Source organism: Electrophorus electricus, chromosome 8, assembly GCF_041902795.1.
Source record: "Electrophorus electricus isolate QZ-2024a chromosome 8, ASM4190279v1, whole genome shotgun sequence".
In the NCBI taxonomy this organism is placed as follows: Eukaryota; Metazoa; Chordata; class Actinopteri; order Gymnotiformes; family Gymnotidae; genus Electrophorus; species Electrophorus electricus.
In genome coordinates this window covers 32,315,001-32,339,368 of record NC_137504.1, presented here as the reverse complement: position 1 = coordinate 32,339,368, position 24,368 = coordinate 32,315,001, and the positions used below count along the sequence as shown (strand labels likewise).

Sequence of the window (24,368 nt, the reverse complement as noted above, 5' to 3'; positions counted from 1 at the left end):
GGGCCATTTACCTTTGTTAAAATAAAATGTTAAGCAGACTCAGTTATAGTAAGTCATTTGGATTAAATGAGTTACGTGCCTACTGTTACTAGTATCTTCCATACAGTGTGCTTTTACAGTAGACTACACAGCATTGCTCACACAAAACAATGCTTGGGTTACATTTTAACCTTCTTATATTCATGTATATTTATGTAAATTAAGCGCTATAAATAACAGTAAGATTAGCACACACCTTTGAAATATGAAATCGCAACGAAAATGCGAAAAAACTAATTTCCTCGAAACACGTGGCTTGCCGGATGGTTGATGTTGAGGGCAGAACACTATCGTGAGAGTTTTCATTTTCCAAAGTTGTTACTTCAAATGACGCAGGTAAGACGTGATAAATATGTAAGTCGCTTTGGAAAGGAGTGACTGTTAAACGCTGCAAATGTCACCCAGTATAATGACTAGCGTGTCCGATTTGTTTTTTCCACTTTTAGTAGGCAATTTTGTCTGTGAACTCTAATAGCGCCTCGCACAACCAAGCATGGGGCGGGACATGAAAGCCGACCAAAATTAAAGCATAAGAATAAGTTGGAATAATGAAAAGTCATTCTAAATAAGAAGAACATGATTTAGATTTGAAATGGGTTTCGACTATTTATATACTATTTTGTTCCGCACTGCTATTTTATAGCTCGTATATCTTTTGTTACCGGCAAACTTTCGGTTCAAGGAGGAGTTTCAAATGGGAGCTACTTTCCGAATGGTCGCTGTCTTCTCGCATTTTCGCCATCGCGTTTTGTCCTCCTCTGTGTCGCCGTCTGTATGGTCCATTTTAAAAGGTTTATTTGGGACAACATGGCTGCAGCGACGGGTCGTTATTACAGCGAGGGAGGCAGAGCAACCAAAAGACAAAAAACAGACAGCGACGGAATGGCCACGGTGCGGTTGTCCCCTATTACTGATCGCAATATATGCGTTTTAATATGTAAAAGCGGTATGACTTTGAAATAGTGGGTAATAACTTTCCATTATAATTGAGCTACCGACGAGCTATACCCTTAGCTAGCTAGCGAACAAAATATTTTGTTTTCTTGTCAACATCCGTTGCTGTAGCTAGTTTGTACTTAAGAATAAGGTTTCTTTGCAAATATATATTAAAAATTAAGCCCTTTTTTTGCTTCGCATTTTGGTAATTTAGTTCAAATATGAATTGGAAGCTTGGCTAGCTCGCTAGCCCCGTTAGCTTGGGAGGGGTTTTCATTCAATGGGCTTTGTTCTGAATGAACTGACACCAATAACACGTCCAGGTACAGCTACGTTTACGTGCTGACTAACTTGCTAACTAACTAACTGTGATTGTGTTTATTTGTACTTTAGTTTAGCGAAACATGTTTTTTGTTTCTATTTTGACGCATGAAATATCTATAACTAGCCTGCTAATATACCAAACGCTTCGCAACGTGGTCTGTATGCAAACAGCTAACCACTTATTCGTCTGGTTCAGATCTGAAAGGAATAGGGAGGAATAGTTCGGAAGCTGTGAATTCTTGGTTATGCTATGTATTTCAAACAATTTTCATATTTGTTGGCCATTGTTTTGCAATTATCAATGCTATGATCACAACCGTGTGCTTTAAGTTGGAAATGTATCGGCAACTCTGTTTTACGTCGTCAAAAATAACGTGCCGGTGTAAAATGAGTAGCTAGTATATTTGATATGTTTTCTTGTCAGGTTGTTCGCGCTTCACCTAATTAACATTTTACTTAAATAGAACCGTCATTGCGAGGGGTCACCCGATGTACCTTGACCCTTGTGTGTATTTTTAGGAGGGTTATGATGACCCCCACAAGACGCTGCCTTCGTTGGTAGTGCATGTAAGGGGTCTGATTGACGGCATTACCGAGTCCGACATTGTGGAGGCGTTGCGGGAGTTTGGTACAATCAGGTAAACCGCACTTTTCGTTGTTTGGGACATGATTTTTTTGTGTATGGAGCTACGATGCTGTTTGAATAGTTGAGTCTCCTGCATTTGACCAAATCCAAAAAAAAGTTGTTGTGACCAAGGTTGTCGAAAGTTGTTTTTTTTAACACATTTGCACAATGTTGGGTCACTTTTTCACCATTATATGTTTTCAAAAGTGGCTTATCTAGTCAACCTGTCAAGAACTCAAATTTTGTGTGTGTGTGTGTGTGTGTAGCTACGTGGTTCTGATGCCAAACAAGCGACAGGCTCTGGTAGAGTATGAAGACATGAGTGGCTCGTGTAATGCAGTGACGTACGCTAATGATAACCAGGTGTACATCGCTGGCCGCCCCTGCTACATTAACTACTCCACCAGCCAGAAGATCTCTCGGCCTGGGGACTCAGGAGATGCCCCCAGCGTGAACAACATCCTGCTTTTCACAATCATGAACCCCATCTACCCCATTACTACAGTAATACAATTTTGCCTCTTTAACCTTGAATGACATGATGCAATTAATATTTGTGATGTGTCTGAACACGGGGGGGGGCCCCCTTAAGTTTCAGCTCTGTTCACCTCCCTGACCTGTCATTAATTCCCCATTGTCCTAATTAGGTGCCTCTTAGACACTGTTGCCATGGTGATATGCCTAGAGCCACCCTGCAAACAGCGAGTGACGTGTAAAGTCGTCTGGCACCTTGATGCTGCTGCCTCTATAACATGTCACTCTGTCCACAGGATGTGCTGTACACCATCTGTAATAACTGTGGCCCTGTACAGAGGATTGTGATCTTCAGGAAGAATGGTGTGCAGGCAATGGTTGAATATCCTTCATCATCAGTGAAAACAGTGTAAACTGCTTCTTGTGTCACATTGTGTGCAGACTATGCAATATGTATTAATCAGAGTGAGTTGCTTGGCTCACATTAGGAGACTTTGTGATAGGATCAAGCAGATTGTGGTGTTTCACACTAATTTCGAGGTGTTTGTCTAGTTGGCCAGTATTGTTTATAAAAAGGCAAGCTTTCTGAACCTTCCTTTCATTTTCTGTTTGATTTCAGATAAGACTCACTGTAGTTGTACAACCAAACAAAATGGCGTTGCACAACTACAATGACAGTCTTATCTGAAATCAAACAGAAACAAGACTGAATGGGAAAGGTTACATATGTGTAGAAAAAAGTCACCAGAAAAATTTAATTCTAGGGATTTAGCTTGGTGTTTTTTTATTAGCATTAGCTTACAGTAGTATTGTGATTTCCTTGACTCCTGTTCACATTTGATTCAGTCCAGAGTGCTCAGAGAGCAAAAGCTTCCTTAAATGGCGCCGACATCTACTCTGGCTGCTGCACCCTCAAAATCGAATATGCAAAGGTTAGTTACTGTCCGAGACGAGACTTCCAGCTTGCTACCCCTGCAGTTCGCGGAGTTCTCTTCAGTCCATACCGTTGTTTCCTCTGCTCTAATACACTTGATTAGGCTCATGAAATGCTTGATGACTTAAGTGCAAACGCTGAATTGTGGAAAAGTCTCACTGGGTTGCAGAGGGAAAGGAATTCTTGTAGCAATATTTGACATGTTTTTCCATATCTTTTGCAGCCAACTCGTCTCAATGTGTTTAAGAATGACCAGGACACTTGGGATTACACCAACCCTAGTCTGAGCGGCCAAGGTAACCCGCACTCGCGTGCGGTTGCACATCTGCAAACACACACTTAATTGGTTGTGGGAATGGGTATGTGGGCAAGCCTCCTATAGTGAAACCCCTGTGGAATTCTGGTGTCACCATGTCTAGAGAGAACATTCCACAGAGGTGTCGCTTCTTGAATCGGCTTCAGTCTTGAACCTTTTTTCCTCAAATCGGCACAAACAGCACATGTGCGCACATACACACACGGTTGTTTAAAGACGAGCTATGAGGGCTCTTGCTGCAAGTCGTGAGGTTGTAACCGTACATTCACGCACATGCACCCATTTTTGTCTCACGTGGGTCTTTTCACCATTGAGCTGCATGCTGCCCGGAGCGTGCCATACACACAGGCATGTTTCGCACTCACACTCCCTGCTCACCCGTGAAGCAGCACAGCGTGCCCCATCCCTGACGCGCCCCCAGCTACAGTCACGCCGCATGGCTCTGCACCCAGAAAGCGCAACATGGTGGAGATTTTTATATATATATTTTTATATTTTTATATATATATATATATATATATATATATATATATATATATATATATATATATATATATTTTATTTTTATTTTTTTATTATTTATTTATTTTTTTTTTACCTTGTAGGATAAATGCTGATATGGATTGAAAAGTGGACCACTTCTCTGTAATCTTTTGGTATACTCATAATTACACAGTGGTTCCCAGCATTTCATTTGGTATTGGCATTAAGCATTGTAGTGTGTTTTTATATTTTTTTTTTATATATATATATATATATATATATATATAAAAATTTAAAAAATGCGCGGTACTCTTCTATTAATCAAATTTTCGATAGACCTGCACTGAGTAGATTTCAGTGCACAGTTATAATTTTTATTCTGGTGTCCTATTCATAAAACACATCAGTGTATGACTGCTGTACAACTCCTGTGTAGTTATTTAGCTTTTGTTGCACACTTGGACAGTAGGCCTTGATCATTTTATGATGTTTGACATATGCTGATGACTCAAATGTTAAGATTAGATACTGAGTGGGCTTGATCTCAGACTAATGCTCCTACTCTGATGTTGGTCATAGCCTAGAAAATCTTCAGACTTTATTAATGTTTTAGTCCAAAAACAAGTTTTCCGGAGCTTGTAAGTGGGGCTGGAAGCTAGTGCCCAGTCCTCTGTAGGTGTGGTTTTGTGGCAGTCAGTGTATACAGGAGATTTTTGATTGACACAAGACTTTGAACTGCTGCACACAGCCAGTTCATTTCAAGCCTTGTTGCTGCAGCCCTAGACAGACCAGGATCGGTTTAACTGTAACATAATTTTGACCTTTTAGCCTTAACAGATTATAATTAATGCATTTGTATAATTTAGCAGTTCAGTCAAAAGCTGGTTCTCATGCACCACAGAAACTTGTTCTCTTGGTTTATTCAGATGAACCATAGCACATCCCCAGTGGATTATGCTGGTCATGTTTATTCTTGAATACATGGTACCAATGGTCATAGTTAGCCTTGAACACAGAGAAGCTCCTGTTTCTCATGGTGTCATCATGCATCACTGTTCCAATGCATTGGATTTGTAGTATACCAGCTACTGAACACCTACCTAACATGCAAAATGTACACTAAATTTTGTCCGTTCACTGCTTTTCCTCTGACATTTTTTTTTCGCAAGCTTTTTTTTTTTTTTTGGTGGTTGTTGTTGTTTTTCTTTCAAGTGGATTTTTGTTTGTTCATTCAAAACGTACATTGAACATCAAATACTACTCAGACCACATGCCGCAATCAAATGGAGGTACACTGAACAACATCTTAAATGCTACAGAGATGTCATTGTTTTGTCCACTTACATGGAAAAGGAACACTTAAGTACAGCTGACATTCTTCTCTAGCATCGGTTTTCCTCAAGATGACTACCCTCTCTGATTTAACATCAAAGTTGGAGGGTGGTCTTATTTTTATTTTTTATTTTTTGGATAATACATGACAGCCAATCACAGAAGACTTTTCCTTCACACATCACCATGAGCCAGCCAATCAGCCATCAGACATGATATGCAAAGATATTGACAGAGTGTGAGAGGAGGTGGGAGGATCATAAATTGATTTTTCCTGCTTCCTGCCTTATCTTGTTTCTTTGGTGTGTGGGCTACCTATGCTATCACTACTCCACTCCTTGATGAAAACATGACAGCAAACATTGCCATGACAACATGCCACGCCAAGATTCCTACAACATGAGGGCCATGAACAGGGATCGTCATGACATGCCAAGCTGACATAACCATGACAACACACCAAGCCAAGACTGCATCACACCAAGTAGATGTTGTACAGAACGTCACACCATGCTCAACCGATACGGCCAGGACCGCACACCAAGCTACGGTTGTCACCGCACATTATGTCAGGATTGCTGCAGTTTAAACAAGCAGAGATCATCATGACTACATATCGAGCAGACATTATCATGACAACAAGTTGAGATTTTCAATGCTCACCGCGTCAAGACTACTCGGCCAGCACACCAAACGGGCATTGTCTGTAGATACAGCGAGCAGTGAATCGTCATGTCAACATAGAAGCAAAGATCTCGCCGCAACTTCACACCATAGCGCTCTCGTCATGGTCTCACATAGAAGTAGCAGCACAGACACACCAAGCGACATCGCCATGCCATCAGCCTGAATATCGTCATGAGAACACATCAAGCCTCACGTCCATGATCATGATAGTGAAATTCACCAGACCACTGGGACACCACTGCGACCAACACCACATTACCATACATGGAAAGGATCACTGAGGGTTACCGTGGAGACACAGCCACCGAACATGTAGCTAGAGCCTCGCTATCCCTCCCTAAGCTCTCTCTTTTGATGGACTTGGGTGCTTCTCTCTGTTCTGGGGTGTTTTGTTGTTTTGTTTTGGTTTTTTTTGGTTTTTTTCCCTCTCTTTCCTTCATCCCTCTTTTTCCGTTGTATTTAACTGTTTCACTCTGAGCGGGGCGTTGCGTGTTCTGACTGCTGTTACGCCTTCCGTGTGACACAGGTTCGGATTAGCTTGGCTGCTGCAGTGGCGTCTGCCCTCAAAATCGGCGCTGTGCCGGCAGCTCCCATACTTCATGACGGGTAAGCAGCACTCGTGCCTGGAACAACACCTAAACCAGCCTCAGAACACGTGGACGACTAACCAAAACACAAAGGAGAACGAACACTGGCCAGGAACTCAAATCTCAGGGAGGGGTTTGGGAAGAAACAGGGCACTGGCGAAGCATTCTCCCCCTTCAAGCAAGCAGTTATTGGGTTCTCTCCCTGCCCTCTGTAAAGTGTGTGTGTGTGCTGCGGTTAGTGACTCAATGGTGGTGACTCTCGTACGAGCTCTCCCACCAGCAGAGGGAGCCCTCGGCTGTGGCGGACTGGAATTGCACATGGCTTGACTTGCAGTCTCGCTCGGCTAGTCAGCCTGGCGCTAGCTGCCCTTGACGTCTGCTGACCTTCTCCTTCCAATAAAGACATTTCCCTTCCTGCCTTCGGGGCAATGCACTCTTGATTCTCATTCATTTGAAATATGCTTCTGTTAACTGTCTTCAAAAGCAAGTATAAACCACATAGGCTTGTATTGGCACAATTACTACCACGTTCACTGGTCCCCACTGGGTTTCATTGTTGGTCTCATAAGGTTTTTCTTTTTGATGCCACAGCTTAATGAATGGGTACACGGGCCGGGCAGTGCTGCTCTTGTATCTATAATCATAGGAAAGAATAATTGGCTACAACTGCTTGGACAGTCACTTCATATTCTACCATCATTAAATCGTAATTGGTGGCTGAAGGTGTTGGATCTTGGAACATAGATCTTCAAGAAGTCCATCAGACACATTTGGACACCCTTTGGCTATTGTTTAATTAGTCTTTCTATTGATGGTGCATTTGTTCTGGAGGAATTGTTTAGATGGGGAATCAAGTAAACTGGAAGCCTAGAAAATGTAATTGGCTCTGTTACAAATGTCATTCATGTCATGACATTGATGCAAAGCGATAAGATTGTTGACTGGAGAAGATCCGATGCCAAATTTTAAGTACTGCTTTTTTTTTTTTGCTTTTTTTAAAAAAAAATTATTTATTTATTTATTTTTCCTGAGATTGCTTTAAATGAAAATGCTTCTCTGTAGTAATGTGCAGAAAATGGGTGAAACTGAAAAGTAAACCCTTACATTGCACCCATGTCACTTGATATTTCTGGAAAAACCATTGGTGGGTTTTTTTTTAGTAAATGAGTTAAATACTGGATACTGACCTGTATTAATTACTTTTAAAGACGGGCTACATTCACTAAACAAATTTAGTGTTTTAAATCTTTAAACAATTACCTGCTAATTGTTTTCAGTTCAACAAAGGTCAGAATGAATTTAACGAAGGCTTGTCGTGTTTGTAATGAACAGTAATGTCATTTATTGCATTTCATTTTGGGGGAAGGTGTCCTTTTATTACTGCTTTGTTGCATCTCCAAGTCATCTCCATAGTTCACAGGTTTCAATATCAATGTTTAAAATTGTAATTTTTATCCAATGTGGAGAGGCTCCACTAATGTTTGCACTGTTGCATCTCTGATTTGGGAGCTTTAGCTTCTGAAGTGTTTGTTTCTAAGCTTTGATCGTAATTGGACATGAAAGTCCCAAAAGGTGCCAGGTCTCCTGCCGAGCCTCTAACTAGGGCATTGTCAGTTAACGGCAGCACAAAGTGACCAGTAGACCCAAAATTAGTAACATTTTGATCTAGAGATCATTCTGGGAAGTCATTACTTGAAAATGCTTGGCGTTTAACGTAAGCTGGGGCAATATGAACAATATGGGCCAATTTCTCAGACATGGAATAAGCCTAGTTTTGGACTAAACTGTAATTCCAGTGTTGAATCACCTTCAGGAATTCTGCTTTGTCTGGAAATGAGCTTAATGTTGATCTTATATTGCGTTAACACGCATCATGCTTTAAGAACAGTTCAGGTGTTTCTTGTATGAAGGCTGTGCATTGGTAGGCTGCTAGTTGGCTAGGTGTTTTTCATTTTCATTTTATCGTTTTTTGGATTTTCCCATTAAACATGTACTTCAGTTAAAGGGATGTGAAAAAGAATGCACTATAAACTATTGTGTCCCACTGGTTTAAATTTGTCTGTCTTCCGCAAGGGGTTCATTTGCTTTTTTTTTTTTTTTATTTAAAAAGGGTGGTGGGGGTTGTTTTTTGTTTACTGCTGTTTTTTTTTTCTTCCCGCAAGTCTGATATGTGCGTGTGTCTGTGTGTACCTGTGTTTGTGCAGATGCTGATTCAGACGGCAATTGGAACAGTTCCCAAGGTGTGTTTGTGTGTGTCTGCGTGCGTCTGTATGTGTTCAGGTTTTTGATTGATTAGGATGTGACAGATTTGTAAAAACAAATGTAGGGAGAGTTTGTAATCTCTTAAAATCCATTTTGTAGTTGTTTGCTTTCTAGTATGCTTTTCACCATTTCCTTTTGTGGTGTTTATGAGGTTTTGGCCCACCCCACTGCATTTACAACTAATGCAGTTATAGGCTTTCCTGCATGCCAGTCACTATCGCACCTTACCTCTCCCTTTAGCTTGATCAGCTGATTTTGTTCTTGTGTGATGCCTTTCAAGTCAGTTGCTCTTCTGTAGTGTTGAGCTGTGTGGTTGTTGTTTTTTTTTTTGTTTTTTTTTGGTTTTTTTTGTTTTTCTGTCAGATCCAAATGCTAACCCTAACAAGCGTCAAAGACAGCCAGCCTTGCTGGGAGACCACCCTCCGGAATATGGTTAGCCTCCCTCATTCACCGCCGCCCAAAACATACACAAATCAACATTCGGTCTACTGTGGATGCAGAAATTTGTTTGGGGTTTTTTTTTGGTCAGTGACGGACTGTATATATACACAGTGGATGGTAAATCACTGCTGACTACCTTTAACTACATTTACTGTGCTTCCAGGGGGTCCACAGGGTGGCTACGGTCACTATGATGACTCCTATGGCCCCCCGCCCCCACACTATGAGGGCAGGCGTATGGGTCCCCCTATTGGCCGTGGACGAGGAGGTCCCCGCTATGGTGGCCCACAGTATGGACCCCCACCTGAGTATGCCTCTCAGGCAGACTCGCCAGTCGTTATGGTCTATGGCCTTGACCCCTACAAGATCAATGCTGACCGGATTTTCAACATCTTCTGTCTGTATGGCAATGTGGAAAGGGTCAGTGAAGGAGTCAGTAATAGGTGGATAACTAGTGGCTGGATTGAACAAAAATACATGATATCCACTGTCGACTGGAGTTTCACTTTAGTTTACTTCAGTACTTCTGTTTCCATTGTGTCTTTCATCTATCCATCTGTCTTAAATGACAGTCACGTGCAGCACACTTGTTTGTGTGTGGCTCCCTGCAGGTGAAGTTCATGAAGAGTAAGCCAGGTGCTGCCATGGTGGAGATGGGGGATTGCTACGCTGTGGAGCGAGCCATCTCGCACCTGAACCACACCATGCTCTTTGGACAGAAGCTCAACATTTGGTAATCACTTGCTAGCCTAAATCTACGGCTGTGATACTGCTGATACACAAATTGAGTTTAATGAGGTGTATTTAAAAAGGTCAGCAATGCTGCACGTTCTGGCTAGACTGCTGGTGATGTGACTTGTTACCTGAGTAGTTGTGGACCATCTTCCTCTACAACTCTTACAGCACCTCTGTTGTGATGTACAAGAAACTTGCAAGTGACATAAATTCCATGAAAGAGGATTTTACTATTTTTGCTCAATTTTAGCTACATTTCCTCCTGCTGAGGTGTTTCAAAAATGCCTTTTTAAAATGTATTCTTTTAAACGCCTAGTTTTGAAATATAGAACATTTTGATTGTTTTGCAGTAATAGTTTTGATCATCAAAAATCACAGAAATGACCATGCATCTTAAATCACACATGCCTGCACTATATTTATGACACTACCTCATTAATTGCTTTCTCTCTCGTGTGTGTGTCTGTGTGTGCGTGCGCGCACGCAGCGTGTCGAAGCAGCAGGCGATAATCCCAGGCCAGTCATACCAGCTGGAGGATGGCACCAGCAGTTTTAAAGATTTCCATGGCAGCAGGAACAACCGCTTCACATCCCCAGAGCAGGCAGCCAAGAACCGCATCCAGCGTCCCAGCAGCGTCCTGCACTTCTTCAACGGACAGCCCGACAGCTCCCCTGAAATCTTTAACCAGGTTGTGCATCTGTCTGTGTTTGTGAAACCTGAACTAGAGTTTCTATTTTTTTTTTTTTTTTTAATTAAGTTAATGTTATGAACTTGAGAGAGTGAGTTTAACCTTTTCTATTTTTGTTTTGTTTTTCTTTAGATCTGTGATGAGCTGGGGATAAAGCCCCCAGCCAATGTCAAACTCTTCACAGGAAAGAGTAAGTGTAACATGCATCCCTGCACTTTGTGTACCCAATCCTCCATCTATTGTGAATAAATGATAGACATAGTGTTATGCAAATTTTAATAACACATCAGAATTCTGATCTGTACAAAATGCTGCTTTAGCCCTTCTCATATTTTAATTAGTTTTCCTCTGGCTGAGCTTAAAAAGCTGATGGAAACATGGCCATTATCCACATGAGCTGTCGCATTTCTGTGTGGTTATCCATGTGAGCCATTGCTATTTATGTGCCATCATCCATGTGACCTATCGCCATTATCCATGTGGGAGATCACATAAGATATTGCTATTATCCACTACATGAGCTGGGCACGCCCAACGAAGGCCGGGCAAGCTTAGGGTAGAAAAAATGCCTAAGAGCTGCAGATGAACTGAACAACATCCAGACTATAGGACATGAGCATTTTGTCAACAGCTAGTGCTGCCCAAATTTTGGGGTAGAAAAGTTAGACATGAAGACAATGTATATCGTATTGTTGCAGTGGTTACCAGACCTTTACAAGTTTCATTTTAATAAAATTATTCCCGTTTTTGTATGCGTGTGCACATGTTGGCGGGGATGTAGGTGAGAGGAGTGCTTCTGGGCTATTGGAATGGGAGACGGTGAATGACGCCATGGAAGCGCTCTCCCTGATGAACCACTACCAGATGAAAAATCCAAGTAAGATTAGCGTGCCTTTAATTTCGGAACAGCTGTTGTGTTCAAGTTCTTGTGACTCCTGTGTCTAGTAGAAATTCATGCCATCCACCCACCACAGCAGCTGGTTTCCATGGTAACAGTTATCATTAAATACAGTTTTGTTGCAGTCTTAGTAAACTGAATCACTTGCAGTAGTTTTAATATTGAGTTGGTGGGCCTGTGTATTACAGTGAGAGATTGAGTGCACAGATGGAATGTAATCTCTCTCTCTCTCTCTCTCTCTCTCTCTCTCAGGTGGGCCATATCCCTACACTCTTAAACTGTGCTTTTCCACGGCACAGAACGCTAACTGAACCCTTTATCTTCCAACTGACCACCAATGAGCTTTGATGCACCCTAACAGATTAGCTGTGTCTCATCCTGAGCGAGTGACGTGGACTCCCTTGAGCAAATCTGAATTTGAATTTTTGTACAAGCATAGTGTTAACTTTTTTCCATTACATTTTTTTTATTATTCTTTATTTACAATGAAATTTTGGTTTTGCCCTGTATCACGGCAAACTTGTATGAAGAGTGATCAAATGTTTTTGTTCTTTAAATAAACACCCTGTGTGATCTGACGGTTCTCTCTCTGTGCTTGGACAGCTTGTAAGGAGTGTAAAATGGTTAAGTGGTAGTACATGGTGTTTCCAGACTGACATATATATGCTTACACACACAAGACTGCAGTAATGTCTTTTTCTTTTATTGAGTACTGAACACTCAATTCTTAGTTCTTTAAGTGTAAAATGTACCATTGCAGCTTTTACTTTTATTTTTTCAGTTAATTTGATTTATATAAAACTAATAGGCTAATCTGTCATCATTATAAACTGAATTTATCAAAACAAATAAAGGCAGTAAAAAGCCAAATTAACATGGCTGAAATGCATTTATACAGGGGTAAGGTTGTTGTGCTTCAAAATTTGACTAATGAAGGATTTTAGATAGGCCTCAGCCTGAGTTTCTGGTTTTTAAAAAATAGCATTATAATACAGTGGGCAATGTTGGGTCTGTGTTGTTTGGTTAATATCTGATTTTTTTCCCCACATTGACATGATGGCCAGCAACCAAAGGCACAAGCTCATCACCATACATAATATAGACACACTTGCACATGAAATACAAAGCTGGATTAAACAAGCAGTTGCCTTTGAGAAACTTCAGGCACACACACCCAGTTTACCTCTGCTTTCAGTTGGAGCCCATTATCATTTAAGAACCTAACACTAACTAGCAACACACAGGGACCTGGATAGACTACCTACAGTCACATCCTCTAGAACAGACACACAAATAAAACAGCAGGTTGGTACGTTTTTCCAGTTTCATAATGAGTGATAGGCAAATGTCAAGTAGTAGTGATTTTTAGCTGTACCCCAAAACCAACACAAAAAGCTAATAAAGAGCTAGCTGAAACAGGTGTGTTGTGTTTGGGGCAGGGCTAGTCTGCAGGAAGGAACTCCAGGAAGACAGTTGGAGACACCATGGCTTACGTAAAGTCTTCTCCCTTCTCTATACATGGCTATTCACATTAATTCTAGAGAATTCAAACTAGTACACATTCTTGGATCAGTCCATTTTACATTTGAACTATTGTGCCCTTTACTGGTGAAAGCTTTTACCCATTCACCATCCTGGTTTGCAATTGGCTGGTCCTAGGTAGTAGCAGATAGCTTCGTCACCCTGTTAGCCAATCGCTGCAGAACAAGGTCAGCTGTACTGATGAGACTGTGCTGTAGGGAGACAGAGGCGTAAGGAAAAGAACAAGAATAAACACACATTACACATTACTGAGATGTAATCCTACAAGGAATGATGCTGGGGGTGTTTTGGTTGGTTGGTTGGTTTATTTGTATGTGCTGGTTAAGTCTTGCAGAAATCATTACATCTTACTACACTATGCTGGGTACATCAGTAACAGAGACTCTCCAAAACTACAACAGCAGTTGCAAGAGTACCATCACATTTACACTTACAGAAACACACAATGTAAAACACTCACCACACTTTCTCACATTTAAATAAATAAAAGCATACTTGAATTCTACAAAGAACAAACTATTAAGAATATAAGTCCACTTAACATGACGATTGTTAGTGTGTGTGGCTATGGGAATGCAAGTATGCATCTTGAGACACAGCCTGATAGTATACCAGGGCAACTCCTACAGTAGCAATGGGAATGTTTAGTCAAATCTAGAGTGAGGATTTTACTATGTTTTTAATTCAAATATGCTACATTTTCCTCAAGGGACTGAAAAAATGAATGAGTGCATGAATGAATGAACACACCTGTAATATGTGCAGTCCTTTTATAGTGAGAACGGCTAGTTCTTTAAGTCCATCCCCTGTGAGGTCCAGATAAATAATTGACAGCAGGGGGCTTCTGAAGCTCCGTCTCCACAGCAGCTGGAACTGCCCCTCTGTTTCTCCTATTGACTGCTGAAATTTGTAGCACAGCAAGTCCTGTGGAAGCCAAAGCAAGGGTGTGACTGGCTCAAATAAAGCCAAACTGTCATGTAAAATTCTGTTGCCTTTATATGGGAAAGTACACAATTTACTGAAATTTTTCACATAATTCAGAATCTTATATTCTATAAGAGCAGTATTATCCATAAAACGTTTTCTCAGGAATGAGGTGAGTGTATGGGAGTGAGTGTGTTTGTACCTGTCCATATGTTCCTAGCAACACCTCTGGTTGTCCATCAAAATCCAGATCGATAAGGATGGCACACAGTACTGCGTCACACTGATCACTGTCTGCTAAACACACTGGCCTGCTCACACCACTTCGCTCCACATCTCTAAATACACCCACACCCCCACACCCACACACAGAGAGAGCATGATTTTGGGATAAATTATATGGCAAAAACGTAAGGTGCCATAACATTTTTAGATATCCCAATATTGATGTGAAATTATGAAATTAAATTCTGTTAAAATAGAGAATTTCAGTGCATATCCAAGCAGTTACAGATTCAGATCTTGAAAAAAATAGATAGTATTTATGACATTTTTTATTTTTTTTAAATGAACCAAGAATAATTCAAACTATTTTGCAGGTTTAATCAACAATAGATAATATGTAAAAGAACTAAAAACAAAGAATTCCTCTTGTTTTAGTTCTAACTGTACACGTTTGCACCACTAATCTCCTGGAGTGGTGACATGAGTTTGTGGTGGAATCCTGTAGCATTTATCTATTTTACTTAATATGTGCAAATTCTTTTTATTCTAGCCATTCTTAACATTGCTTTAGCCACGTAGTCTTGTGATATCATCTGGTATTTCTTTGTGATACCAGGAGCCCAAATCATATAGTGGGCATGCTTAACACTTTGCGTAATGGCGCTTTGTTTTACATCTCGATGTGAAGCAGAACTGATCATGTCAGGCCATTTTTTGTTCAACACTCCTCGTACCGTTGATTGTGGTTGTACTTTAAGTAATGATAAAGGTTTTGTTCCATTTGAAAGTAGCTAGAATGGCATTGTGAAGGGTTCACTCTGTTGCTGCCCACATGTAATGCAGTTTGAGTGGAGCTTTTTCCCAGTGTTATCAAAGTCCTTTTGATGTATGTATTGTGAAAAACTTTATCGAGATAACGATAAAAATTTGATTAATCGTCCAGCCTTACTATGTTACACACAAACACAAATACATAACTCTCACCTGTACACCACAGCCATCTCAATAGTGCTTGTAACTAACAGATTGTATTCTATCACCTGATGTTGATCTGCCTGAGACTCTGGAGACCAAACACAGCAATCAGATATACAGCACAAGTACAGCAAGTTCACCTATACACATGCAAATGGAACAAACACACTACCTGGTCCATGCATATGGAACAAACATGGAACAAACACACCATACACACACACTTACAGAGGACACACCACCACACACCCACACAGGAAAAATACACTGCAGCACACAAATACATACAAAAAAGGGGCAATGATGTTACCATACACACACCAACAACACACATTTACAGAGAACAATGACACTACTGCACACTAACATTTGACAAAAGAATCCTACCATTCAACCACCAAAATGGTACAAACACCCATACACCAACATGGCAAATACACACACACACACACACCACTGGTGTTACTATCATAGTGTGCTAGCTTCAGAGGAAACAGTAAGACAGTGGATACAGGACTGTCCTGCTGCAGACGCCAACTCTGGAGAATTTCTGTTAAAACACACACACACACACACACACACACACAGACACACACACACATGCAATTATTTAATCTTCTTATTTGTGAATGAACGTATAGCTATACCATACATATTAGTATGGAAACATGATGCAATTTAAAATGAGCAGAGCAACAAAGTGTGTGTGTGTTACCTGTTTCTTTCTGATCTACAAGAGCAAGCCCAACACAACCATTCTGACATCCATAGGCTGTGAGACGACGTCCACTGTCAATACTCAAAACATCCAGCCACAACACACTGCAGAACACAAACACACCGTACAGTTAGTGCTTTTTTCGTATTTTTCAGTAATGAATTAAATCAACCACCGTTTTACTAACACAATCACATTTCCTATGAATTAATTTATTCAAACACACACCATCACATACTTGCTAGGCAGGTCCTTAAGTTCAGGGAAGAACCTCTCCACTGGCTGCTCTTCAAACTGGTGCAATGAAGCATTCTACCAGTCAGAGAGAGTTCAACCAATCACAGACACAGGGAGGTATTATTCATCCAATCAGAGACACGTGGGGGGGGGGGGTGTAATTCAACCAGTCACAGAGTAATGTGCTGTGGTAATTTAACAAATCAAATAAAAATTATACAATTCCAGAGAGAGACAAGTACAAGAAAAAAAGTTTGAAGAAAGACTGTCAGTCAGCTACAGACTAGGTGTTCCTTCCACATGTCAAAGTCTTAATCCATCCTGAGACAAGTATCACAGAGTGGGAGACACATACATAGATAAGAACCCCCACACGCACACACGCATGCATGCACACACACACGCGCACCCGCACCCGCACGCACACAGCACCTGCCTCTTTGTAGAGGTGTATGCGCTGGTCATGTCCACTGAGCAGAAACACTGTCTCTTTCAGACCTTCCCCATGTTGTAGCCTGTAACCCATCATGATACAACACAAACATGGAAAGAAACACCTATATATTAAAGGTAATTAAAGCCAGTAGCACAGTACCATATTAATACCACATGATTGTAACTGTTATAATAGTTGATTATCAATCCAACTGTATTTGTTCTTATGTAAAACACAAGATAAACACTACAATGGTGTCATTATTGAGATGTAGTGCACACTCATGTTATGTAGTGTGCACACATTCTCTCTAAGAGAACATGCCGTCGAGTTTATGCCAAGTGAACACTCCCACAGAGTGTCCTTCAACAAGATGCATACTTAGTCGGTGTACACTTGAGCACTCACTCACATCTAGGTGCACATGGTTTTAAAAGTACACACTAACCACGTCTGTAGCTGATCAGAACACATGTGGCGTGTGCTCGCTCTGTTCATGCTCACTCTGCAAAGTGCATACTCACTCAGTGTGGTAGAGCTGGAAGGGCGTGAACTGTAGCTCCAGGTTAAGGCAGCTCTCTGTGAGGAACACAAGACGTTTCTCTTACTCGCTAATCGCTTTCCTCTCTAATCACTGTGCTGCCATGCTACCACTTATGTCCCTGTCTAGAACCCAAAATCTAGAACCCTGGGCATGTCAGCATTATCTCTGCTCTCATACACCTTAATCAACTTGTTTGCTAATTGTCAAGTCCATTGTGAGGATTGTGGATCTGGCTTTCCAGAACTTCAACGGGGCATTCCAGCAGCATACTGATGTTCAGACTGAAAAAAATGGCACACTGCTGGAGAGAGCAGAAATTCACTGTCGGGATCAAAGTTAGGTTTCAGGGCAAATTTACAGTTATGTTCTCTTTTATGACTATGGTAATAGAAACTTTAAAATCAGCATTTGAAAATGGATAGAATGGCAATTAGTGAACTGTTTTTAGAGACGACATAATCCAAGTGGGTGTATCCAGACTACACAATAGTAACTGAGCAGTCTACCCTAGGACAATGAGCATGTTTCAATGAACAGTCTATCCTAGTAAGATGAGTTTTGATGCAAGAAACCCACGGGCAATGGATTCCAGATTGAACTCTGACCCCGGCTCATAGTCACAGTATATATTCAGGAATGGAGTGGCTTTGTCGCCCGAGTCCTATGGAGGGATAATGAGAAAATTAATGGCTAACGAAGGCAGACCATAACAGGGATGTTTGTGTCCCCCAACACTGTGGTTGTATTCTGTTTTTAATAAAAAAAGATAGGACATATGTAAGCACTCCCGGTATCCCAACCACTCGAACCCACCTTGATGAAGGTGATTCCCACGACCAGCCCTCGGTTTGGGGGACATTTGTTGAACGCGTCGATAGAAACGATCTCAGCATCCACTGTGAAAAATAAGATCAATTAAACGCTTACAAAAGTAAATATGTAGCTAACAGCGTTGTATAAAGGGTGAAAATGAGTATACCTGGGATGTACGTGAACTGCACCTCTTTGGCCACCGGTCGGATTTTATGCTGGACGTCTTGGTACCTAAAAGAAACTACTTTCCCTTTCAGTGTAGCGGCCAGCAACTCTTGGTCACCCGCTTGGCAGAGCCCGTATATGTTGCTCTGAGATGGAAAGCGACTAAAGCCGTCTTCAACAAACGGGCATAAAGTGTCCACAACAGGTAGCATTTTGTTAAATGAACGAAATTGTTCAGAAGATGTGTGAAATTGTTAGAAGATGTGTAAATATGTATTTGAATTTACATTTCACCTTTCTTTCTCCACTAGCGTCAAAACATCCGGTTTGGGGCTGGGTCAGCAGTGAACCGAACCAATTAGCTTAAAGCATTCGGCTTTCTGACCAATCAAAACCTTTGCGTCATCAGACAACGCCGGAAACTCTGTGGAAGGGGACCTTTATGGTGGAGAGTCCCGTCATTACACCGATGCGTCTCAACAGAGAAACCACTGAGAGGTTAAGTGAATAACATTGATCTCGTTACAGTGGCACCTGACAGAGGGTGACATATTAGGCTGCAAGTGCTGCAAATAGTCTGTTCGTGTAGTTCATGTACAGGAAGCATGAAAAATGTAGGTGTAAGGACCTGGGTAGTTTTGACAAAGGCCAGATTGTGATCAAGGTGTGCTCCAAGTTCTCCAGATCTCAGTCCAATCGAGCATCTGTGGGATGTGCTGGAAAAACAAGTTTAATCAATGGAGCCTCCCACCTCACAACCTAAGATTTAAAGGATCTACTGCTAATATCTTGGTACAAGACACCACAGGACAACTTCAGAACCTCATGGGTCAGAGGGGACCGCCACAAGATTAGGCAGGTGGTTTTAATAAGGCTTATGGGTGTATGTATGATATATAAAAGTGTAGTAAACAGCAAATATTCTCTTGAGAAAAACAAACTGAAATTTCATATCCATACATACATGCACAGGATACAAGGTTTCTAAAAGATGTTTTGGACAGAGCACAGGTGATGTACACGGTCCACTCCTTTGGGAAACCTTTAGTATACCTTTATATTTAATAGTCCATATATGCACATAATGCTGGGCAAATGGCTCACACCCACAAAATAATTTCAGCTATTCAGCTGGAAAGCACGTTTATTCATATATAAAACTACAAAACACAAACTAATGTAAAACACTACTGAAGATAAACAAAATAAAAGTAACTTGTGTGTATTTTATTTAAAAAATGTACAAGAGCTCTAACATGTGCACTCATGAGCCCTTTAATATGCATTTATTGTATGATGGTTCTGATGCCGTTGAAGCATTATGGAGCTGTACATGGGTAACTGTTTGGAGCGCAAACATTGTCCTGCTAAATTGCTTTAGAACCATTTCCACAGATGCCTGAAGAAAAAGATGGTGACTTGGAGACATTTACTGTGAAAAAATCAGAAGGGTACATGACATTCATAGTATTTATTGGAAAACTGTCCAATTCCAATAAGCATCTTCGGCTTGAGCAACAAAACAGTGTGGAAAGACTCAATGCATTAAAAAAAAAAAAAAAAAAATATCCAAAGGGCAGTGGATGGCTATTTACTTTCAGCATAGCTTCAACCAATCATAGCTCATTCATCCTATTTGATAAACTGAACCTTCACAGCTCAGCTGACTGTTCCAGTAGCCTAAAATCATAATACAGTATTGGAACAGAAACTAAAAAAAGTTTAAAATTATTTAAAACATTAATGTTTTAAAGAGAATGATGCGTGGCTTAAAAATGGCAGTAGAAAACCACTGGGGGGGGGGGGGTGTAGAGACACTCCAATGAAACTAATATTAAAACAACCAAATTCATAATGAAACTAACACTACAGCTGAAGGAGAGGCCAGCAGAGGGCACTATTGTTTTATTTGGGGCGGGGTTAAGATGCACCTCAAGCACCAATGCACAATGAGGTGAGAATGGAGATGAACAGAGACATGTGAAGATGAGGTCAGCACTTCAGATCAGTCAGCGACTCTTGGTGGACTCTCTCTCGGACTCGCGGACCTAGAACGGCTACACACACACAATTTTGTCTGTAAACCATTCCCTTGTACTGCTGAGTATCTCCATTACACAACTTGTTCAGTAGGACACAATCATCTCTCCCTCTTTATAAAAAGGTGGGGTTTTTTTTTTTAAACTCCATCTTCTCAGTATTCCTCTTACACCACTGCCAGCACAGGAGGTCGAGAGTCAATCCACGTAGCTAGACATTATGCCTTTTGAAACTAGACGCAACTGGAGGGCAGCACAAATCTTCCAGTTTGGATAACGTAACCAAAACAAACAGACACCCAAACTGGGAAGAATTACTCAAAATAAATCGTGTTCAAACATGTGCAGGTCCCATCTAGGGGGAGCAATCAGCTCAACATTGCATTAACAACATGCTAAACAGTTTGGACATGTGCAGTTATGGCAGTAGCATGTCGAGGTTCACTGACCCATGCTATTTAGAGCAAGTGAATATCTAGTTTGAATACTGATGCATATGGAAATAATGATGCATCAGTGCCGCCAAACATTCATGTCTTTTAAACAGTAAAACTAATGTACTGTTAAATATCATTTGTACACCAATATACATTTTTTATTGTACTTTTATTTTTACTTTTATGGACTTGACTGACACTAATGTTTACACTAAAAATAAAATTCTCCACAAGGGGCCACTTAATACTGAAATAGCTTTGGTGCTTTGCATCAGTGACAGTGTTCTCATTTTCTAATTGCTTTTATTCCAAGCAAAATTTTCTTACAATTCTCTCCTACTTTGAGAAGAGTAAAAGGACATTAGAACTTTGACTGGTGGTTGAAAACACTACTTTCCATAAAGAGGGAGTGGCAAGTGTGAAGGGCATGCGAGGTTGTAAAGAACAAGACAGCCTCACCTGTCTTTTTTGTTGCTGTGGGAACGAGAGCGGGATCTGGACCTGGATCTGGACCGGGAAGCACTACGTGCTTTCTGTCTGGAACCAGAGCGGGAACGAGAGCGGGAACGAGAGCGACTGTTCAGACAGAAAGACAGAAATATTAGCACACATGCCAGACACTCCTCAATTACTAAAATACCTAACATGAAGCAACCTGCAGATAAAATTACTGCAAAGAAATTATTTTCTTCTTAATACTGAATTTGGACTAAATACTTTGTAGAAGTCACTTGACAGGTCAAATCAAGACAACAGCACAAATTAGTTTAAATAAAAATCGAGTTTCATTAGCGCAGCTTGCAGAAAGAGCATGTTCTCTGTCCGTGCATGTTACCTCCTCCTGCGGACTGGTGTTCTGGACCTCCTGGCTGGACTTCTGGACCGGCGCACAGGTGAGCGAGAGCGGCGAACTGGGGTTCTGGATCTGGAGCGGCCAGCAGACGCCGATCTAAATCACAAACCCACACCAAAGTTGTTAAAGTTGTTGCTTTACCAACACAACATCATACCACTAGTGTCTACAGTAATCACTGACCCAGGGCTCCCTGACTTAACTATAAAGCTGAATTTCCAGCACCTCTAATGAACAGAAACAGGATGCCTTTGTAAAAATCAAACAACTATAAAAACTTAATATATGCAAATAACATTTTGGTAAATGGCAACTAAAATGTAAGGATGCTAGAAACAAAAAATCCCCAAATATTCCATGACTTGACCCCCAAAATTGTCAAATCCTCTTAGACATTTTCAAAATTCCATAACCTGAAATGTATGATGTTCCAGAGGTTTCAGTAACCCAATGCCCGTGATCCCCTTTCACTATGCCAGAGTGGGGTTGGCACAATATCCTTACTTACCGGCTCCTTCGTCTGGAGTATGATGGGGAACGGTACCTTCTGCCAGACAGACCAAACCAGGGACATGAACAGAGGCACAAAGACACACGTTAGTGCCTAGGCTCCGAAATTGGACTCAAAGCCCTACCGAATACCCGCGGTAATTCCATTCATCTCATCCCGATCGATTAGATTTTATTGATCCAACGCCTTTACTGGCACACCAGGAAGCCACCCATCAGGAATCCAGGTCTAGACTCTTAATTAGCGGGAAGGAAAATCTCCCTGTGTGCCTTGAAAAGTAATGGGGAAATCCTTTTGATGTCAGCAGTGCAGGGAGGAGCATATTAGACTTACCTTTCATTGCTACGGCTGCGGGAGTGGTAGCGCCGTCCACGGGATCTGGAACGAGAGCGGGACCTGCCAAGGAGAAAGTTTTTAAATCGGGTCCATTGTTTTATCTGGACCACAGCGACAGTGTGCAGACTGCAGCTGTGGTTAATGTGCTCACACCAGTCCAAGAGACACCATCATGCACCTACAATGTTAGCATCACAGAACGGTTCAGGATCACCCAGTCAGTCAATACCAGACAGCAGACCAGCAAGACAAAAAGGTTGTTTGCCAACAGATGGTCTACAGCCTGTAAGCACACACCTATAAAACACACCTGTAAGACAGGTGTACCTAAAGCAGTGGCAAGTGAGTGTAGGTGCAGAATGCATGTACCCAATACAGACAGCAGATAGGTTTATATTAAACAAGTGCTCATACCTGCTGCGTCGACTGCCTCTCTTGCTGTAGCGATAGCAGTCGTAGGCATAGTGTCCCATCTCTCCACACTGGTAGCAACGGTCATTGGGATCGAACTGTCGTCGGCTGGGCCGCCCAAAGCGGGACTTCCGTGACATTCCGTTTGACATCTCCACACGGATGCGGGTCCCACACAGCACTCTGGGGGAAGGAGGGACGAGTAGTAAGTAGGGACCAGCAAGAACGCCAGAACATGTCCACTAGTGAGTACTTCACAAAGCAGCATTTATCACTCAGCTGGATAAGTCCCCATTATAATAAAATCTGAACAATTCCTTGAACAAGGACATAAATGCAATCAGCCTCAGATCTCCTTGAAGAAGTCAGGGTTGGAGATCAACTGACCCAGGAATGGGATCAACTGTGGGATATGTAGGCAGATGGAAATCAAGCCAACTTACTTTCCATCCATTCCTTTCACAGCATCCTCTGCATCTCTGGAGTCTTCGTACTCGACGAAAGCAAAGCCAGGTGGGTTGCGTGCTACCCACACGCTGCGCAGGGGCCCATAGTAGCTGAACGCTCTCTCTAGTTCACCCTTGGCAGCACCGTTGCCCAGGTCACCAACATAGACCTTACAGTCAAGGGAACTCCGCGAAGAGTATGACATCTCGAACCTGCAACCCGAACCAGTGTGAACTGCATGCATTGCAGGGAAAACAAAACATACCCATTGACGGCGCTCAGTCTGCACTCCGCAAACTCGGGTCTTTTATCATAACATCTATATGCAGATGTTCTGTGTAACATAACACACGTGCACTTAATGGGGCAAATTCAGTTCACAGCCATGACCAAAGGGCGCCGAAGCTCATGAACCAAAGCAACGTTAGTGAAAGCACTCGACGCTCCCTCTTGTAGAGAAACGCGCGATTATTAAATTAGTCCTAATATTTTCTGTAAGTCGAATAGCTATTAGGTTTTAAAACCAGACGTGTATTCCAAATAAATCTCCTAGATAGGGTTTCCTATATTAAATTCCAACGCTTGTTTTATAATTCAACTAATCATAGCTTAACGGGATAAACCACGACCAAGCGAAACAGCCAGATAACTTGGCCAGCGTTCTACAGTTACACTATTTACTAACAGACATTCATTTAAGTTCATTCCGTGAACTAGCTAGCTAGCATGCAAGCGAGGAGAACTTTACTACTTGCTAACTAACTAGCTAACGCTAGCTAGCCCACTGTGGTTCTTAAGCTACTAAGGCAGATACAAGCCTCCACGTTATTCGCAAGCATATAATGCTATAAATAATATAATATCCATTTGCACCGCTCGGAAACAACTGTGAACTTCTTGCTTGCCGGTTAGCACGCGGCGAGCTAATAAAACCAGCAAAAAAGTGCGCGAGAAGTACAGGCCGCTAGCTAAGCTACGCTTAGCTAACTGGCT

At 41.5% G+C, this 24,368-nt stretch overlaps 3 protein-coding genes across 6 annotated transcripts in view; 1 reads left to right on the top strand and 2 right to left on the bottom strand.

Moving 5' to 3' along the window:
• Window positions 1-782: 782 nt before the first annotated feature.
• Window positions 783-12,340, top strand: hnrnpl (heterogeneous nuclear ribonucleoprotein L). 2 transcript variants are annotated; one of them, XM_081718599.1, is made up of 14 exons: window positions 783-930; window positions 1,819-1,937; window positions 2,191-2,428; window positions 2,695-2,782; window positions 3,236-3,330; window positions 3,556-3,628; window positions 8,942-8,977; window positions 9,363-9,431; window positions 9,604-9,860; window positions 10,052-10,173; window positions 10,663-10,864; window positions 10,997-11,054; window positions 11,646-11,741; window positions 12,015-12,340. In XM_081718599.1, exons 1-14 carry the CDS (start codon window positions 814-816, stop codon window positions 12,071-12,073), a joined length of 1,629 nt encoding a protein of 542 aa, XP_081574725.1. In that variant the 5' UTR covers window positions 783-813; the 3' UTR covers window positions 12,074-12,340. The 2 variants fall into 2 exon arrangements, with proteins under 2 accessions (XP_081574725.1, XP_081574724.1); XM_081718598.1 differs by having other exon boundaries at window positions 10,997-11,055; window positions 11,635-11,741.
• A 104-nt stretch (window positions 12,341-12,444) lies between these two features.
• kptn (kaptin (actin binding protein)) lies at window positions 12,445-19,043 on the bottom strand. The gene is made up of 12 exons (XM_027032694.3): window positions 18,343-19,043; window positions 18,177-18,259; window positions 17,940-18,024; window positions 17,344-17,398; window positions 16,820-16,898; window positions 16,385-16,458; window positions 16,144-16,250; window positions 15,883-15,978; window positions 15,438-15,516; window positions 14,431-14,566; window positions 14,055-14,228; window positions 12,445-13,495 (listed from the first exon to the last, which is right to left on the bottom strand). Exons 1-12 carry the CDS (start codon window positions 18,551-18,553, stop codon window positions 13,418-13,420), a joined length of 1,257 nt encoding a protein of 418 aa, XP_026888495.3. The 5' UTR covers window positions 18,554-19,043; the 3' UTR covers window positions 12,445-13,417.
• Window positions 19,044-19,797: 754 nt separating this feature from the next.
• Window positions 19,798-24,368, bottom strand: part of srsf7a (serine and arginine rich splicing factor 7a) — a 5,064-nt gene continuing 493 nt past the window's right edge. For all 3 annotated transcript variants that reach the window (XM_027032701.3, XM_027032699.3, XM_027032700.3), the window contains exons 2-8: window positions 23,372-23,587; window positions 22,932-23,111; window positions 22,515-22,577; window positions 22,179-22,217; window positions 21,653-21,766; window positions 21,277-21,393; window positions 19,798-20,398 (exon numbers count right to left, since the gene is read on the bottom strand). In XM_027032701.3, coding sequence (XP_026888502.1) covers window positions 20,347-20,398; window positions 21,277-21,393; window positions 21,653-21,766; window positions 22,179-22,217; window positions 22,515-22,577; window positions 22,932-23,111; window positions 23,372-23,580 — 774 coding nt within the window. In that variant the 5' untranslated portion in view covers window positions 23,581-23,587 and the 3' untranslated portion in view covers window positions 19,798-20,346. The remainder of the gene's footprint in view (window positions 20,399-21,276; window positions 21,394-21,652; window positions 21,767-22,178; window positions 22,218-22,514; window positions 22,578-22,931; window positions 23,112-23,371; window positions 23,588-24,368) is intronic.